This window comes from Dromaius novaehollandiae, chromosome 7 (assembly GCF_036370855.1).
Source record: "Dromaius novaehollandiae isolate bDroNov1 chromosome 7, bDroNov1.hap1, whole genome shotgun sequence".
Classification (NCBI taxonomy): Eukaryota; Metazoa; Chordata; class Aves; order Casuariiformes; family Dromaiidae; genus Dromaius; species Dromaius novaehollandiae.
The window spans coordinates 35165570-35184984 of NC_088104.1; the positions used below are offsets into that span (position 1 = coordinate 35165570).

General features: G+C 34.1%; 1 protein-coding gene across 2 annotated transcripts in view; it reads right to left on the minus strand.

Annotated features, from left to right (window-relative positions):
- Positions 1 to 11810: 11810 nt before the first annotated feature.
- PGAP1 (post-GPI attachment to proteins inositol deacylase 1) overlaps positions 11811 to 19415 on the minus strand; it is a 36644-nt gene continuing 29039 nt past the window's right edge. For both annotated transcript variants that reach the window (XM_026102194.2, XM_026102258.2), the window contains exons 25-27: positions 18295 to 18518; positions 17801 to 17905; positions 11811 to 16932 (exon numbers count right to left, since the gene is read on the minus strand). In XM_026102194.2, the coding sequence (XP_025957979.2) occupies positions 16794 to 16932; positions 17801 to 17905; positions 18295 to 18518 (468 nt within the window). In that variant the 3' untranslated portion in view covers positions 11811 to 16793. The remainder of the gene's footprint in view (positions 16933 to 17800; positions 17906 to 18294; positions 18519 to 19415) is intronic.

Genomic DNA, 19415 nt, shown 5'->3' on the forward strand with positions numbered 1-19415 from the left:
AAGACTTCTGATGAAAGAATCTCTCTAAAAAAAAATCTCTCTTAAAATGTTGTGACATTTAGTTGTAGTAAATTTAAAGGTAACTTTTATTTATTTTGAACAAAGACACTTGATGGTCGTTAGCAACATTCTGTTGAAATGAACTCTTCATTTTTTCCTGTTTAAACAAATACAAGTCTGCTGGGCAAACCATTGTAGCCAAACATCGCACATTTATTAACAGACAGCAAGTGTGCTAGTTACAGTAATACGCCAGATATTATAAATAAAAACTGTGATAGTGAGGAAAATTTTAAGTTGTCAGATAACTGTTAAAAAGTCAAAGCAGTAATATTTTGCTCTGAAGGTTACCACTTCACATGAAGTTCAAAAGTTAACACCTGAAAGGAAAAAAAAAAGGTATTAGGCAAATATTTATATACACCTAGTGTATGACCCAAACCATGTTAACATTGACTGAAATACTCCCAACTGCCTGCAGCTGGCCCCTACTTTCCAAGTTACTAACAATTTATTGGTAGAGACATTTTTTTCTTTGAGGCTAATTAGACACTTTTTACCATTTCTGGGCTAAAAAATTTCATTTAATATAAATCAGTGATTGGATTAGTCACAAATAAAGAGCAGTTTAACTAGCTTCCTCTCCTGCCCTTTCTTAATTTGTTTTAGCTGTACATCAGGCATTGAACTGTCCTGTGTGTTGAATGTGGCATAATACAAATGCTCAGAAGTTTAGCAGTTTCACAGTTCTTATCAAATATGTATATTCTAAGCAAACAGTCTTTGGAGATTTTAAAGAATAACCAGTCTGAAAAATACAGAAAAATACAACTTTTTCTTTTGCACAGTTTTTTTTAGGTCTTTTCTGCAAGAGCTCTAGAAAACCGGTTGAGCTAAATTTAAAATCTGCAAATCTAGAAAATAGTTATGAATGCAGAAGAGACTACCACAATTATCCTGAATTATATAAGATAAATTATTTCTACCAGTAATTTTTTCACCACTGCTATAGCTTATGATTGAGCTACAGTATCCGTTTTAAAGACCATTTCTAATTTGACATGCACAATACTCATTGTCCGGTCCACTTCCCCCCCCCCCCCCGACACAAAAACATGTCAAAAAAGAGAACTAGTAATAAAATCTGAATGCAGTCTACATTGTTATTCACAATAAGAAGAAGAATATTGGAGAGGACTTTTGTCTACGTTGTATAGAAGAATATTGCGCTTTTGACTACAAAGGAGATGTAGTTAAGTAGGCAGAGAACAGGACAGAGCTAAAAATACCAAGCTGAATATTGATTACAAATTAATCTTTAAGATGTTGGACAAATCACCTAACTGCTCATATTCCAGTCTGACTGAAATCTTCACCTATTTGTAAAATGAGAGAAAACAATTATTTACCTGACCTCAGAATTACCAGTATTCACTTACCCTCAGAAGGAGCTATGAAAGGATTTATTACAGTGTGGTTATGCATAGATAAAACAATAAAATAACTGAAAACAACCTGCTATAAATTCAGACTGAATTTATGAATAATACAAGCTTGATCCATCTGAATTTATTTCATATTTATGAAGAAATGTGAATCAGTTTGAAATCATTTCATTCAACCTTCAATTTTAGTGGTAAGAATATAGAAAACAACATGCGTGTGCAAAGATGTAAAAGCTAAAGTATGCTTTGTTAGTGCAGTATTTTAAGTCTAAATTAATTTTCTTAATATCTGTATATCATGAGAAACCAATAGTCTCAATTTGTAATTTTACTAATTACTTAAGTAAAATCTTCTACATTCTCTATTATCTGTACATTTTCAGCATTCATCTCCAGGTAAAAAGCATAGTCTATATAGATCTGTCTGCATATTACTACTTACTGCACAATCACCATGTGTTATTTCACAGAAGTAGTAAATTCCTCATAAATCTCTATTTTAATGGTATTAAAACAGTTTCAGGCAAGAGTTAAGGTGCACGTTATTAATTTCTTCTCAAGAACAAGCTGCTTTTATGTTTTATACAGAAATGAGAATCACTTCAACCAGAGCTTTCACTTGATTACATTACAGGAAAAGACACCCTCTTTTACCTTGGTCAGCATTATCTCTCAGCCTTTGAAATAATTCGGAAAAGAATTTTTCCTTTCTTCATAATCTGCAAATGCAGAAGCAATAGGATCTGAGTAGAACATGACGGGCCTTGGTCCTTCATTGTTCACCGTGAAAGTAGCTGGGAACTTTCTGAGATCAAGACCCCTGCCCGAAAAATAAGCCTGGAGCGTTCTGAAAAACTGAAGATATTTCACATTTGAAAATACAGCATGCACACCTCAGAGGAATTATTTCTACTGAAACAGAGTAAACATAGTGGTTGCTCCTATATGGGGTGAAATCCGCTATTTTCATATCATAAACATTTTTCTCTATCATAAACTGGTACAAAATAGGTAATATAACTCAGACTTCTCTACTCTGTCCGTGGCTTGTACATCTCGCAAAGTGTCCAAAGGCCGCCAACCACCTGCTGATAATCTATGCTCCCCTCTGAACCAGAGGATTCAAGCAGCATTCAAAATATATCCCTTATAAAAAGGGCACAGCAAAACCCTTCCTAAGGGCAAACAGTACAGTTCTGCTAAACATTTCTCTGAGAGTTAGCAACAGCGGGCAATTGATTTGAATTAAATTGCGTAAAGTAGAAACTTATAATGAATGTTTCCTAAAAAAAAAGTCTTTCTTTATAACAAATGTAAAAAAATGTAGGAAACTGATTTTTCCTTCACAAATTTCTCGTAAGATCCTGCAAATTTTCCATTATGTTACTTTCTTAGCTGTAACTAACTTTCAGATCTTTAGACACTATTCATGATGTGTCAGCTGCAAACTTGTATTTCTAGAAGATTAAACATCATCTAATGAACAATACACATTTGAGAGAAACATAGTAATCATTCCTCTTCTGTTTCATAAAATGAGCTGTTTTATAAATCAAAGTACATTTTTTAAAACTAAAACTGCTGCATGGACATGTAAGGAAGTTATGTGTACTACTGTGTACTGAGACCGTCTCTTCAGTTAAAAGGTACCTACAGACTGAAGAATGCTCGCCCAGTTGCTGTTACTAACTATACAAAGTACACAGTTTCTAGCTTTATGTTTAATGGGCCCCACTTGCATTTAACTTTAGTAGATAAAAATTCTTATGATGGAAAACACAAAAAATGCCATGCAAAACTTAGGTTAGCTTTCTTGCAGCATTTCCTTACCAGGTCTCGGTTTCTAGGGTTATCTAAAGGTTTCCATTTTTCTTCTGGTTGGAAAGGAGCACCCTTTGCCAATCCTCTTACAGCCCATACTGCGTATAAAACCAGGAGCACTGCCTTCCACATGTTGAAGAGATGAACAGGATATCTGTAAGAAGGACGAAGAACCAGGCTCTTTAAGTCCTACAGAACTGTCACTGTTGCTAAAGGAAGCAATCCTGACAATCAAGTGGAGCGCTGAAAATAATTTATGGGTGGCAAGGAGAATCTACCTACTAAAGACTACATTCAAGTGTGTGCTAACAACTTTTTTTTCTGGTTTTATCCTAATGTACTAGGAAAAACAAATTATTTTTAAAAAGTGTTTCCCGTACCAAAGCTATTTCTAGGCACTGGATTCGCTTTCTAAAAGGGACTAGTTTGACACTTGACATATAAAACATTTACATTTGTAAATTTACATTTATAATGACATTACAGGCCTTTACATTGGCTGATCGGTTACAGCTTTGTGTGCTCCAAGGAAAATGCAAAAATATGGCTTCAGACCCAGATAGCTCAATTTTTAAGACTGCATGAAATAAAAATGTACTACACGTATTAATAACTACAATAATAATACAATCTGGCATAATGCACTAAAGATGCATTTCACAACTTGATTCAAGAAAAAAGTATCAGATTCTCCTTTTCACTCTCTCTAAAATAAAGCTTACCAGTGAATTGTCTCTGGCTTGCCCCTTCTTGGTTAGTCTGCTTGTAATCTGTGAGCAAACTGATCTCTCCACTTATATTTCTAGTGGACTGTAGGTGGGTGTCAATGACGTTAGCAGGAGTTCAAAAATACAGTAATGATTCCATTTCCATCCATGACATAAAGACCCTTGAGAATTTCATCCTTAATACTCTTAAGACCTGTTGCTATTGAACAGTGCAGTGCAAATTCCTCCTCCCTGAGCCGTATTGCAGAAAATTGGTGGTTGGTATATAAGAAGTTTAAAACAATTCCCCAAAGAGATAACAGAGCTGTATCAAAATACTACTTTTAATTAAAAATTTGTACACGGTATTTCCAGAATAGTGACTAACAGATAATTGCAGCTCATTGAATGGTTTTCAAGCAAGATCAGATATGGATCCTTTTCTCGATGCTGGAGAGAGAGAGAATAGTAAGGTCTGTTTCAAGATCCCAAATCGTAACATTTTAATGAAAGTGTTGCTTTGTTTCCTGATTTTATCGGCAGTCAATATCCTCCTCTCAGGCTAGAAACTAAGACAAAGACTGCAAGGAGACTAATGCTAATTTACCTTGGCCTTATTTCATAACATCCTTCATCTCGAAGCTACTCTAACTTTTTGCCTGTAATTTCATTATACTTTTCACTCAACTATTTAGATGATATTTTAGTTAGTATCACTTAAAATATACCTCTAAATAGACACTTCAAAAACTACAGACTTTTGGCCATTATCATACTCCTGATTATAAATATTTATTTCTGATGCAAAGCTTTACATCTTTCTTTGGTTTAGATTTTACAAACAGAAACTCAGCAAAGACTCATGGAGTACCAGAAACAGCAGCAACAACAAAATAACTTATAAAAAGGCAGACCCAATCTAAGGCAACTAGGTTACTTTCCCCCTTTTCTTTTCTAAGGTACTATTATTTATTTTCTGTTTAATTTTGTGTTTGACAAAGCATTTGTTTTCATATTCTTGATAACAATATGGGATTTATGTAGTTTTTCTCCCTGACTTTCAAGAATGCAAGAATAATAACTGAAAGCATTTCCACCTTCATGATTCCCTCTGCAACATGCACACACACGCACACACATGCACACTTTGACTTCTTATTGTTTGTTGAAAAATAAGCATCAATCTTCATCATGTTAAACTATGCTAGAAATATCTATTTGCATAGATCTAAAAAGTTTCAAAATTTCAAGCTGAAAATGAACAATGGCATTAGAACAGTAAGATTAGCAGGTTACCTAATTTTCAACTATCAGAACATCCTTAATATTTCTGGGGGAAAATTAGCGTAAAGAAGCATAATATACTAGTCTGCTTGAAAAACAAACTTTGCTTGTTATACCTGTTCTTGGGTAATTTCTGGCTTGCCAGAGCCTACATATGTGACCATGGACATGTCAGGATCCTCTGCATCTCAATTCCCTGTCTATAAAACAGGGATTTCCCTGCTTCCAAAGATAAGGTCTCTAGGTAGGTTTCATCAGCCTCATTTGATAGCCAGATTGTGTGTAGCTGAGAATTTAAATTTATGCCCCACAGCAGTTGCTTGATGATTTCCTCTAGACGACCAAATAAGCTATTGCTATGGCTATTCAAACCAAGCTCATTTCCTTTGAATAATGCAATATTTTACTCACTCTCTATTTGGGGTTTCCAGATTAAATATCCTTAAGTCTTTCTTCTGCATACCCAATGCAAAATACCTAGTAGAAGTTACAGGTTTAAAAACCAAAACAGTACCTTCATTTCCCAATCCGCCTGCCTCCAGAACCAATCCTGAGCAACCTTCCAAACAAGCTACCTCTCCAATTCTGAAGCAAAGAGCTATATTTATGCTATTAAAAATCAGAGCAAAATTTCATCATCAGACCCAAGGGCAAAATTAGTCCCTTGTTATTAGCTGTTGTTAGTGGTAAAAGAGCAAAAGTAAAATTTAATTATGAAGGGAAACTGGCGTGCTAGATTTCATTAGAGTGATAAATACGGGTAATTTCAGATGTTTTAATAAGCCTTTGAAACATGCATTGAAATTTCTTAATTTCTTTCCAGCAGATCATTCCATTTTCAGAAGCCAGTTTACACTACATCAGATAGCAGGGGTATCTGCAGAATATCTCAAATTGCTTATAGTTAACAGAGATTAAAAGAGCTTCTTTGGTTTTCTTTCCTCCTGACAGAAATAGCAATGATCTTCTGTCCACACAACTTGCTTTTGTTGAGGAAGATTTTTTTTTTTTTTTTTAAATATACTTGACTTCTGATTAATTTATTTCAGTCTTTTCTTTCCCTGGTGAGAGACCCCAATCTTGGTAGTCAGAAACTCCATTCAGAATTTTGTTTCTGGTACAATAAACAAAGATCTGAGGTATATTGAATCATCAGCTGATAACACAGTTCACTATAGCTATCTGCTAACTTACATCAGAGAATTTTTAGTCCCAATTCTTCTCTCAGTCTATGTATAACCATTTAACTAATACGTTCTTATGCCCTATGTACACACACAATCAATATCCTTAATCTTTTGTTATGTATATCCCTTCCTATGCTGTTCTAGCTACTTTTTTTTAAACAAGTAACATATAGCTAATTGAAAAATCAGCTGAATTTAATTAAAGACTTTTTCTGCTTGAAATCTTTGATATTTCTCTCTGTTAATGTCAACAGGTCTCTGATCAGCTCAATTTTAATTTGCTTACCATGAAATGAGTCTACACACACACAGAGCTTCTGCTTTCCTCCTCTCCCTTGGTGAATGCATGCATGTCCAAGTCCACCTCTTCATTAGTCAAAGCACATGAGCACTTCTGGTGGCAGGCTGTTAGCACACAGCTGAGAGTGTGTGTGTTGTGGGTTTTTGTTTGTTTGTTAAAAAAAGGAGGATTCAATTCTATTGCCTAAATAACAAAACTTCTAGTCTGAACCCTCCCCTCACAACTGCTTGGTCCTTTATTCACCTTAGGCCTGTTACTTCTCTACAGTTCGTACTGCTTCAGCTACCCAGTTAATTTCTTTTCACTAGTCATTTATGCAATCTGAACATTTGGCATAGCTACTTTATTGGCTTAGTAACATATTGTTTTGATCCAAGTTTTCCTCATAAGGATTTCTACACTGCTTCCATTAAAAATATTAATTTCCTGACTCTGGGACTTCCTATCCTAGTTCTGTCTCGTACCTTTACTTTTTACATGATCATTGCAACAGCAGATGTTCTTCATGCTGCTGGAATGGAAGTTTGAGCAGGCCCCAACCATTTAGTGTCTCAGTGTGCACATCAGAAGAGGTAGGTGTAAAACAGATTCCTCACTTCTTTTTGCTCAAACTTGTCCTATCTCAGTGAAGGCAAGATGACAACCTTTCCTTTAACTCTTCCTTTTCCTCTTCAGAGGTGTCCGCAAAGTCGCTCTTTTTAGCATCTATGTAATTTATTCTCTTATATCAACCAGAAGTAGGAATACTTTCCTCTAGAAGAAATAAGGAAAGGGGAAAAAGCAGGAGTTGATGTATAGTTTGCACATAAATTTTAGTTCCCTACTTACATAAAAAAAAAAAAAAAAGGAAGAAAGAAAAGAACAGTTTTCTTCCATCCATTCCTTTATTTTCTCCTCAGTTTTTATTCATTTATCTTTTTCAAAAAGAAAACCTTGGGATTATATTGTAGTTTATTCAGCTGGTAAAACACACCCAAGTTTTCTATAAATTTGAAACATGCATTATTGCTGTAGGACTTCTGTGAATCCCCTAACAGAATTTAGGCAGTTTGGATGACTGATGAAGTATGTAGATATACAAGAAGTTCAATTAGCATACTATTTTCTGTATGTTGTCTTTAAAAAAACCCACACCCCTGTGAACTTTTACTGTTATTTTCTGATCTAAAAGTTTACACAGACTGATTTTAATGTGTTTTAGTACTGATTTTAATTTTGTTTTCAAATACAGTGGTTTTTCTTAAAAGAGAATTGCATTATAGTTCTTGCAGTGAAAGTCAAATATAAATGGTATATATTTATATTAAAATACTATTAGTGCAGTTACACCCATTAGACAAAATTACATCTTCCTCTCAGGAGAGCAGCTAGTTTAACAAAAGCTTTCCAAGCCAGATGTCAATGTGCCACATTTTGAATGTGCTTTAAATTAAGCTTTTGGTTTTTCTCAACAAACTACTCACACAGAAACACATGCTTACCAGATCAAATCTTCTGAAAGTGAATATACTAATTAAATAGTCGATACGCCACAATAAGTAATATTCATGTATATCTGAATTAAATTCCACTAATTTACATGTTTAGTTACATGCAAGCTAATTCAACAAGGTAAAAATCTTGTTCTAGAATAAGAGGCATATTTGCAACTAATTATTTAGCTTAGTTATAGAACAAGTTTTATGTACATGATGCTGCATATACATAAACTGGGTTATTCAACAAACATTTTAGTGCACATTTAATTATGACAAAAAGGCAGGTGTAAAAGCCTAGGGTGAATGGATTAAGATTTTGAAACAGGCAGGCTTCATCAAATATGACCTTTATTGTATTCTATTCAAGATGATGGGGGGGGGTGTTCATTATGTAAATTAAAGCTCTAACCAAAATGCTTTTGTTCACTGTTTTTATTTTCTACAAGTTAGAAGGAAAAGCACCAAACTGCTCCACATGAGTACCTGAGCAAAGACTAAAGGCAAATGTTCACCACTACAGTCATTAGCATATTCGTACAACAGAAGCGCAGATAACATTCACAACACTCTACAGAGTACGAGTGGTAAGTGGCACTTTTTTTGCATTACCATTTATACAAATGCAACCATGTTATGATAACACACAGAAATATACACAACTGTTTATTTAGCACAGCATATGCTATACAGTGTACTCGTAAGTCATGCACATTTATATAAAAAAAAGGTGAAGTATACACTGCAGACAGGGAAACCATCAAATAAAATATGAAAGTCACAATCTGGCTCCCAGTTAAGTTGCCCTCATCTTCAACAGAAAAAGACCAATATTTAAGAGCATAATTTTGAAAGATTCTGTAAATTCAGCTTTCAGTAATTCAAACAGTAGTTGAAGATAGCTATTCTACAACCTATCCAGGTTTTCTCAGCATCTCACAAAACCAGGACTTTGTTGAAGCTTATCACACATTGCATGAACTGTATATGAGAATTCAATTATAGAAGTTTTAATAAGCATGCTAATTTATTACAGCATTATTCAAACATTAACAGATAAGACCCTGTCAACACCTCTGTAGACCTATAACTGTTAGAGTTAGCTCCACCTAAAACACCAGGTTGACACTAGCTATACAAGACCTCAAAACAGGAAGAGTTAGAGTCAGATGAGTTGCTTTTTAAGTGATAGATTTTTCCAAAGGTTACACGTTTTCTTCAAAGTTTTAAATCCTATTCATATTATATGCAAAAAACAAAAACAAAAACCAAAAACAATTCTCCCTATCCTCTGCAAAAAAGCAAACACCTGCCCTTGTACTTTTTAAATAGGTATTTTGCCCAACCTTATTCTGTTTCGGTGCTCAGAAAAACAATTAAAAAGTAACTAAGGAATAAAGTTAGTAGGCCTGCACATTTTCTCTAGATTCATCATGATATCTAAAGGCAGTTCTGCCCTCTCGCTGATTTTAGTACTAGTATTGTCTATCCAGGAAGTCAACAATAACTAAAGATTTCTGAAATAACATCATAACAGAACCAAGAAGAGTATAATTTAGGACTTTAAAACTCTTGGTCACGTAGCTTTATATAAAGAAGAAAGTAGCAGGGAAGACCTAAACAAGTTGCATGTTATCTGCTGTGCCATAGCATCAGCAGAGTTGTGCCCATCAGGTTCAACTCAGTTCTCAGTAAAAGAAGATTATTAACTTTGATTTGCATTGCTTCAAATAACTACCACGATCTGCTGACATGCAGTCATTTTGTGTACATGTCTAAACATTCAGAGTCCAACAATAAGCTTTGAGACATGACATCATTATTCAAGGTCTAGTGTTACTCTTTATACTGAAAAAGTAAAGTCAGAATTTTGGGGGTTTTGTTCAAAACTTATGAAAAGAATCCTACAGAGAGACATCAGGTAAGCCAGCGGTGGCTTTCCCTAAACTCTTCATATTAAAAATTATATGTACGGAAATCTTCTACTGTATCCAAATAAAATTTCAGGATCTTCGATATTCCTGTTTTTCTTTAAAGAATTGGAGAGAAAAGAGTGCATAAACCTATTTTTTCAAATTTTTCTTTTTTTAATAAAAATATTTTTCCTAAAAAATGAAATTCACTATTCAAAACTTCTGGAGGTTAAAACCCTTCCCCCCAACCTACACCAAAATAAACAAACAAAAACCCCAGCTTTTGTTAATCTCACTAAAGCCTAGATACTGATGCTCAACAACATTTCACTTGAGCTACAATCAGAGGATTTTTTTGTTTATTTTGAAGAAACTGAAGAACAAAATAAATGAGATTTTGACAGACATAAAAGTTGAGACATATCTGAGACTTCTTACTTTTCTTTTTGTTGCAATAGAAAGACTTGACAAATTAGGGTCAACTAAAGCTTTCTGACTTTGGTTGGTGTGATTCCAACCTGCAAATGTACAGTACTGCTCTGAAATCTTCATTCTGTAAATGCTTCATTTCTGTAAATACTACTGTTGGTAAAGAGGGTCTTAATTGTGTTTTTTTATATATATATTTTCCCCAAATCAAGTTTCAGTATGATCCACACAAATATTTTTGGTCTTTTTCAAATGGACTTTCAAAGTGAAATATAAGGCCATAGAAGTCCATAGGCTACAGTTATAGAGTGTTCATGTACTGGTGTAAGGCACAGATTTTTTTTTTGCTCCAAAAAGCTACAAGTTTAAAATCACAGTGAGAAAATTGTATCACATTTCAGTTTTGGTCTGGCACTCTAATTATGCTTGTCATGTCTACTTCTCATAAACTTCTGTAAAAAAAATTCATTTGTCAGGTACTGAAGTCTCAAACACTTTTTCTGCCCTTAAGTGACATAAATGAAAAACACTGAAGCCCCAATTAATTCCCAAATAATCGATTTAGCATTTAAAAAAACTAAACACCAAGACACTTGCAGTTTCAGCTTGATGCTTAATACAAACCTTGAAATTACTGAAGAAGTTAGAGGAAAAAAGTCTTTGCTGGTATTTCAAAGATGCAAAACTTCAACAGAACAACAGTCTACAGGACAGAGGCTGCACATCCTCACTGCATCAGTTGCAGTGCTTATTACTGTAAGCATTATGTTTGTATTACAGGGGAAGGGCACTACAAACCAAGAATAACTTTGTATGGAGGGAGGAGCTGGAATGATGTGCCAGAAGGCTAGTATTATGAAAAAACAGTTCACAGAATAACTGGGTTTTGTGTACCATTGGCTTTTATAGACACAAAATTAGTCCTGATATCACGCGGTTCTTACAGAATCTAGACCACAATCAGTAACTGCAGAGAAGCCATGCTTACAAGAGCTGTTTGTAATAGAACTAGTTGCAAGGCCTGTGTGCTTACAAGATTGCAGAATGAAACCTGAAATCTTAAACTAAGCTAAGGTCCAAATATCACAGCTCTGACTCAGGCTTCCATGTTACAAGGCAGTAAGCACATACTTGAGGCAGGTATGTACTTAGATACCTGAAGAGTTGAGGATAGATTTCCGTAAGTAAAAGCTATAGAATTTTCTCCCCAAACACTTTAAATTTATTAAACAAAAGTAGTAATGTCTATTAAGAGGATAAAATTTATACATTTTATTTAATTTAAGCTTTAAGAGATAAATGAGCTGATTAAAAGCTTTGATTACATTCTTCCATAAACAAAAATGTCAGAAAAGTATTACATTTGTAAAAGGTTTTCAAACAAACTTTTAGAGGCTTTAAATATTTTATTATGAATACTAGCTTAAAGTTCTAGCTCTAAAAAAGTAGAAAAATTATTTAACTTTAACATAAAAATGAATCTGTTAATTGTCATTCATTGGCACACATATCCAGAGGTATAGAAGAGTAGCATGTAGCTTTGGTGACAGAAGTGTATCCCCCCCCAATGGAACAGTGATGAAAGTTTTAAAACCATTTATAGTAAGTACAGTGCTGTTTATAAAAAGCTACCTCAATTATTTTCCAGAAGGGAATGTAAAGAGTCAAACATGAAAAATAAATGTCCAGCATTCACTATGAAATGTAAAACAAACAAAAAAACACCTTTAAGAATTTAGGCTTTTTTACACCTAACAATTTTCTAGCAGCTTAGTGACTTAAAACAGGAGCACAATTATTGTACATACACTGTAAGCTTCCCCCACAAAACATTTTCAGTACATCAGAGTACTGAAGGTCTATAAAACATCTGCTCTTTTTTCAGTATAAATAATACAAAAGTCTGTCTAAACTCTCTCATCACTGTACTGAACTAAACTTGATCAAATAAACTCTTCTGAAATGTTTACATTTGTTCACAAGCACATAATTAACTTTATTCTGTCCTGTCAGAGCTCAGAGAGCAGATGTATCAGATTTCAGAAAAAGGCCAAGTGACAAGTTTATAAGCTTGTTACTGGCAAGCAGATGGAAAACTAAGTATCGACCTATGCAATAATTTTTTTTTAAACATGAATACACTTTTTTTCCCCTAAACACTGACTTTAAAGGTAACCCAATTAGTTTATAGATGAGAACTTCACTTAAAATGGTTTTGTTTCAAGCAGACGTACAGGAAGTCTCCATTTCTTCTGCTATATATTACAATTACTCTTTTCAGTTGTGTTTTGTTTTCTTTTAACTTTGCAAATGAATATTTAAGAATGATTTGCTACATGTATCAGTTCACTCAAAAATCAGAGCAGAACTCTAAATATTAAAAATAATAGTAACTGAAAATCCCATTACTGCAAGTCTTTTTGGAATAAAACAAAAAAACCAATCCCCATTTAAGATGATGCTGACACATGACATACTGAAACTCACTTTTAAATCAGAACTGAAAATACCACCTTTGGACAATATTCATTCAGTTTCAAGGTACGTTTGGTACATTCAACCAAGAGGAAACACTTTTTCCTTTACCAAACACGGAGTCATTATGAACCAATAACTATACATGTAGCTAGTATTATTGCTGTGTGATAAGACCGTAGGGAAAAACCTGCATGGTTAACCACACCAACTGGAAAAAGTTATAGATATCAAGAGCAATTCAACGTATGGAGATCTCATTGAAAGGTTCTAAGTAAATCCCACTAAGACAATACTGATCTTGCTGTACATATATGCAGTACTTAAAATTAGTAATATTTGGTACTCCAAGTTCTTATCCTGCTTTTTATTCTCTTTCTGAAAGCTTATAAAACAGCAGAAAAAAGCCAAACAGATAATTCTTACATTGAATGGATTCACAAGTACAAGCCAAAAAACATTTGTTTTCACAGCATAATTTCCATCTAAATGTGGTGAACATCCACATGGATAAAGAGCAGCAGTTTTGCAAAATTAATACCTCAGCTTCTGAAAAAGGAGAGAACAATGGAACTGGGGAATGCATGTCAACAGAAATCTTCCCTTACAGAGCAGAGTTCCTCTAATCCATCACAAGTTAATTTGCATCTTGCTCCTTTTCTCCCTTATAGTCTAGATAGCTTAAAATTAGAAGAATAAACTAGAAATTGAATTCAAAGGTATTAAAGAGACATTCCAATTGCCAAAAACTTTTTTAAAAATGCAATCTACTCATAATAAAGGATACCTCATTAATGTGTAAACTTCCTCATACAGTCAATTAAAAGCTCTTCTAGTGGATTAACCTACATTTCTGCTGAGATTATAATAGCAAACAGTGGCAGAACTAGAAATGGGCAGAACAGGTGCTTCTTCTCCAAAAAGAAGAAAAATAAAGAATCACTGTATTTACTTGAAAAGCAATTTTAGACATTTATAAAACCCTGTTTGTTTCAGAATGGCAGGTAGCATCATTCATCCTCTCTTAGGATGGGATGAATTGTTCTTTGGACTTGTATTCTTCACAACCTCCTCCCTGCAATGATTATACAGGGGGTCTAAGGGGGAAGTGGATGCCTAGCTCTCATGCAGCTGAAGTTAGACAGTCCACAATCACTGTCTGCAAAATCCAGACACACATCTCTGAAAACATGGTTTTCATCTAGCAAACAGCACAGAAAGCATACAAAATTGAAATTAGCAATAAGACTTTTTTCCCCCCCACAATGAGGGTAAGTAACCTCTGGAAAAAGGGAGCATCAAGGGAGATGTGATAAAGCCTGGCATTTGGAATTTTAGACACAGGATTGTATCTTTCTAAAAATGTGTGTTCTATTCCCATCTCAGATTTGAAAGTCACACAGGAATCGCTACACAAAATTCTGTAACCTATGTCAAGAAAGAATGCTAACAAGTATCAAAACAATTCCTGGCTTTAGAAAAATACTGATAGATGAAAAATGTGGTGTTCTTTTATGCTGCTACAATTTAGTACATTTTACACCATGTGTTTTGGAAGTCTTTATCAAAGCTATCAAAGTTACTGTATTCTGGGACTGTTAACTCTTCTTATTCTGTTATTTTATTCCACCTACAGCTCCAACAAAATCACTAAGACAAACAGGCTTGTGCATAGAATGAAGAGCTAATTAAAATGGCAAACCAAAATTAGAAGAACAATACAGTAGTAAGCAAAAATGACCCATATAGACCAAGGAAATGACCTACAGAAATCAGATCCTGCACATTTCACAGAAGGCTTTTTACCATGGCCCCAGTGCAGTTTTGCCACGATCCTTCACCAACAGCCATTTCATAGTAGAAAATCTACTCTATTCTTCCATGTTTGAATAGTAAGCTTCAGGTTAAATGGACTGCTTCATTTTAGCTACAAATATATACACACACAAGTTATCCCATATACATATATTGTAGCATACACTTAGTTAGAAGATATCAAGATACAGTCTATTCAGACAGCTTTTCTGATTACAAACACTATGCACAATCTAGCCTTTTATATAAAATGTTAAGACTAGAAGACCAGCACATAGATTACTGATAACAATGACATTGGTTTAAGTAACAATAATCTTATTCAGTTTAAGCAGTTTTAATGAGTTACTCATAGCTTGAACTGCTGGCTTGCTTATGAGGTGACAAAACAAGTGCTTACTTCACATTTGTCCTTCATTTTGGAAAGTCACTGCATGAACTGGTAAGTCTTCCCAACCAGCTCAAATGAATCAACCCTAAAAACAAGCTAGAACTGAGGCACTTCAGGCAAAAATGATGAGATTCAATAAAATAAATGGGTCAGGCTCTACTACTATATGCAGAACCTACTATAAATTTATTGAGCGTGAGTAGCAGATTTCCTGTTATTATCCGTATTGTAGGATGATTAAGCTGGTCTAGTATTTCCATACTAAGATGACAGGTGCCTCAGAGATGGTGGAGACAGCAAACACAGAAGCAAGTAACACAGAAGCTCATCTCTACACTGAATCAACACATCATCTTTAATAATTACAGATAATTTTAACCTAATGGCTAGGGGAATTTCTTTTGTTAGCAAATGCATATCCAGGGGACAGACTTCCTCACAGACAGCTATTTTGAGCATTGTTATAAATGGCAGTCACTGTAGCATCTAGGCACTAAGATAATACTTTATATAGAGCTAACAATTACAGTCAGTATTTCCCACTATTACTAAAGGTTTGTCCACACAAGGAATTTGGCATAGGCAGGACATAATTTTACAATAATGCAGCTATTCCATATTAATTCTCTGTGTGGACATTTACTACAAGACAGTTGCTTCTCCATTTACACTTCCCAGGAAGAAACTCTGCCATGTCTACTTGGAAACACAGCGCAGCATAGCAACTGCATTGTAAACTTGCACCATGCCTCAGCATTTGCTAGCTTCTACATATGGACAAGCCCCAAGAATTAATTTCAGAATTGACAAAATTCTAGAGAAAACTGGCAATGTTTTAAAACAACATTATAGCAAATTGTTTATGAATCTGCTGGTAACCTTCCTGAATAGAAAGCTACACAGAGTATTATCATCACTCTCACAAAAAGTAAAATGTGTAAGACTTTCAATTATCTCACAAATGTTCAACTAAAACTGATTGAACAAATAATTTGCTAGAAATAACAGTTTGTAGAAGCAGTACATTCTAGTTTATCTAGACACAACTGTGGCAGCTTATAAATGTAGCATAAGATGATTAGAAGTATACTTGGCTATGTAGTTTTTGTGATAGTCACAGTGTGCTTGAAATCTGTTTTAAGTTTTAACCAGCATATTTTAGAACTGCAAAAGATGCAAGTTCAGAACATACACACCGTACCAGCATACTGAATAAAAAAGTCTGTTTCAACAAAGAAGTACAGTGAAATATCAAAAGTGTCTGCAAGGCAAACAGAATATTGAGATGTTAGACTAATAAGATTTATGTGCTTACACACGCACATAATTAATTCACTTAATTGTTCCAGTCAGGAAATAAACACCATGAGAAGCTTTCTAAGCAACATGAAAAGAACCATAAACTTTTCATAAAGTATTCACAGTTCTGTCATCTTTCCCAAATCATGTTAATTATTGATTATATAAATCTAGGCATTTCTTTGATGAAATTTGCCGTGTCTCCAGTGTTAGTTTCTAGGCTGCACTGTTCTTCGTATGTAAAATAAACATTACACAATACAACACAGTACATGTAGAAGAAGAGAAAAAGTTACAAAGTGTGGTACTTTGTATAAATGCATTCGCCCAAAGGCCAACATTGCAATAGACAGAGGGAGTGGAACTTTGGCTGCAATCTTCAAGAGTTTACTGTAAGAAGAAAAAAAAAATTACCATTTTTGTAGCCACATCTGCAGCACAAGATATGCAAATACTATATTTCCCTTTCTTTTAAAAAATAATTTATAGATTCCAAGGGTTTGATCATTTTTTAAACAGAACAAATAGATTAAATGGTCAATAACAATTCTTGTATAGCAAGAGTAATTACACAAAAAGGCTAACATATTTAAAATTTCCTTTAAAAATATTTTTACATTAATTTAGAAAAAAAATCCCTGTAACAACAACAGAGTCAGTATTTTAGAGCATTTGAGTTAACAGGTACTGTGCAAGAGGATAACCTATATTGTCTATTATTCATAATATTTCATGGGACACTGACAAATTTTCTATCTGAACAAGAAATGGTCTTGTCCACAAAACCAAGTGCGCAAAACTTGATTGAGTAGAAAGCACAGGTTACCCTTGTACAAATGTGCCCACAAAGGGAAGTTACAAGAACATAACTATAATGGTTTAAATTCCACTTTTCATTGCCATTTTCTAATGATAACTACTAAGATATATTAGGATTCTGTAACATTTGAAAGGATTAATTGAATTGTAAATGAAAAATTCATCAGTAAAGTATTCTTTATGCAACTGGTTGTTTAAATAGCAAATATTTCATCTTGGTCCATATGATAAATATAGGTTATTTTCTCCATTTAACTGAAGTACAGGTAACTTGCATACATTTTACCCAGCTCTTCTTTTTAAGATTTAACCATATGAGTTTATGAATCTCTATGAGGATGGAACAATTACATGCCTGCGCAGTATAAAAAGTTTTAACACAGAAGCTGAAGTAGTAGAAAGAAGCAAGAAAAAAAACCTAGGGATTAGGCTACACTACCTTGATTTCACTTCAGAAGTACTTGAATTCATGAGAATTTCTAAAACTGATACAAGGATAATAGCTGTAGATCTACATGGGTCAGGATCAAGTCTAACATTGTACCTGCAAAAAAGTGAATTGGCTTAAGAAGAGTGTTATTTTTAAATGGCTGCATCCTACTACAGAAATTATGCTATTAAATGAAATCCAGATTGGGAACAAGCATATGCTAACAATACAAACAGATATGAAGTGTATATAGCATCACAGCCTGATTTTAAATTGTTTATGAATCATCACTTTCCTCAACGTATCATTGATTCACTTAACATCAACTTATATCATTAAACAAGACAGATTACATAGAAAAACTATTGTTGTAAATAACTGAAGACTGATGCTAAACTTAGGTAAATAATAATAGGAAGAGTCAAGCATTTGCAGCTTTGACTACCTCCTTAGAAAAGTTCACATTCTTTCTTTTTCCCCTTAATTGCAGTTTAAGATGTTACCTGAGATTTTTTAACCAGTAAATTAAAGATGGCAAGTTGAGCAGCACAATCCATGTGAATAAATTGAGGATTGTAACATGTATCCTAAGACTGTTGACATCTTCAGCAATTGTTCTATTGTTGCAGAGAGACTCTGTTGCTTCTGATGCACCATCCACTGAATTTCGTTTTTTGACTGTGTGTTTAATGGCATTCTGTGAAGTTTCCTTTGAGTGCTCTGAATCCTGAAAATAAAAGACACAAATCATGAAAACATGCACTGGCTTGTAAGAGTCCATGTTGGAGGAGGAGGAGGCAGGAAAGACTATCCAAACTGTATCATACCAGCTCTGATTTAGGAAGAAAATCTGCAATTTACCCTTCAAAAAGCTATCAAAAGAAAAGCTTGATAGTTCAATTTTAAAGCATCTAGATTCAACCAAGCAATTTCCCTTACATTAATAGTTTATATATCTTTGGAAGAAAAGAATGGAGAGTGGAGATACCCTGACACAATTGTAGTGATGGGAAATGGAGTTCCTGGAAGGAGGAAGAACAGAATAAAAAGAATAATAAAGATGCAGGTGAAAATCACAGATAATGATTCACGAAAAAAATTCAGAAGGTAATGCAAGTGGGAGTAAGATGTAAGTTGTAGGAATAACAAAAATAGACTAATGAGGAGAAAGCAGATGCTAACTTCCAAGGATGGGGGAAAAAAAAAGAAAAGAAAGGTAAAAGAGAACAGTGATATGGAAATGAAAAATGAACAAGAGGATTTAAATTAAACCCTTCCCTTAGGTGCCCCCCCCCCAAAGAAAACTTTTAACAACTTTTCCTGGCAGACAGCTTTTTAACTGTAAGTTTGTGAAAAAGAACAGGTAGTTATTACATAAATGTACAGGTACATGCATATACTTTTGATCCTATAAGTTAAAGTAACCGAAAAAAGAAACAAAATTTAAAAAGTATAAAACCCAATGAAATTTTTCTTCTTCACTCCTTTTTAACAGTTTACTGCAGTCTCAGTCCATATCCATCTAATAAATCATATTTGTCACCTCCTGATTAAAAGTACAGATCATTATCTGGAATTTAAATTTATTTCTTTAGATATACATATGTGCACAAATACCAAAATT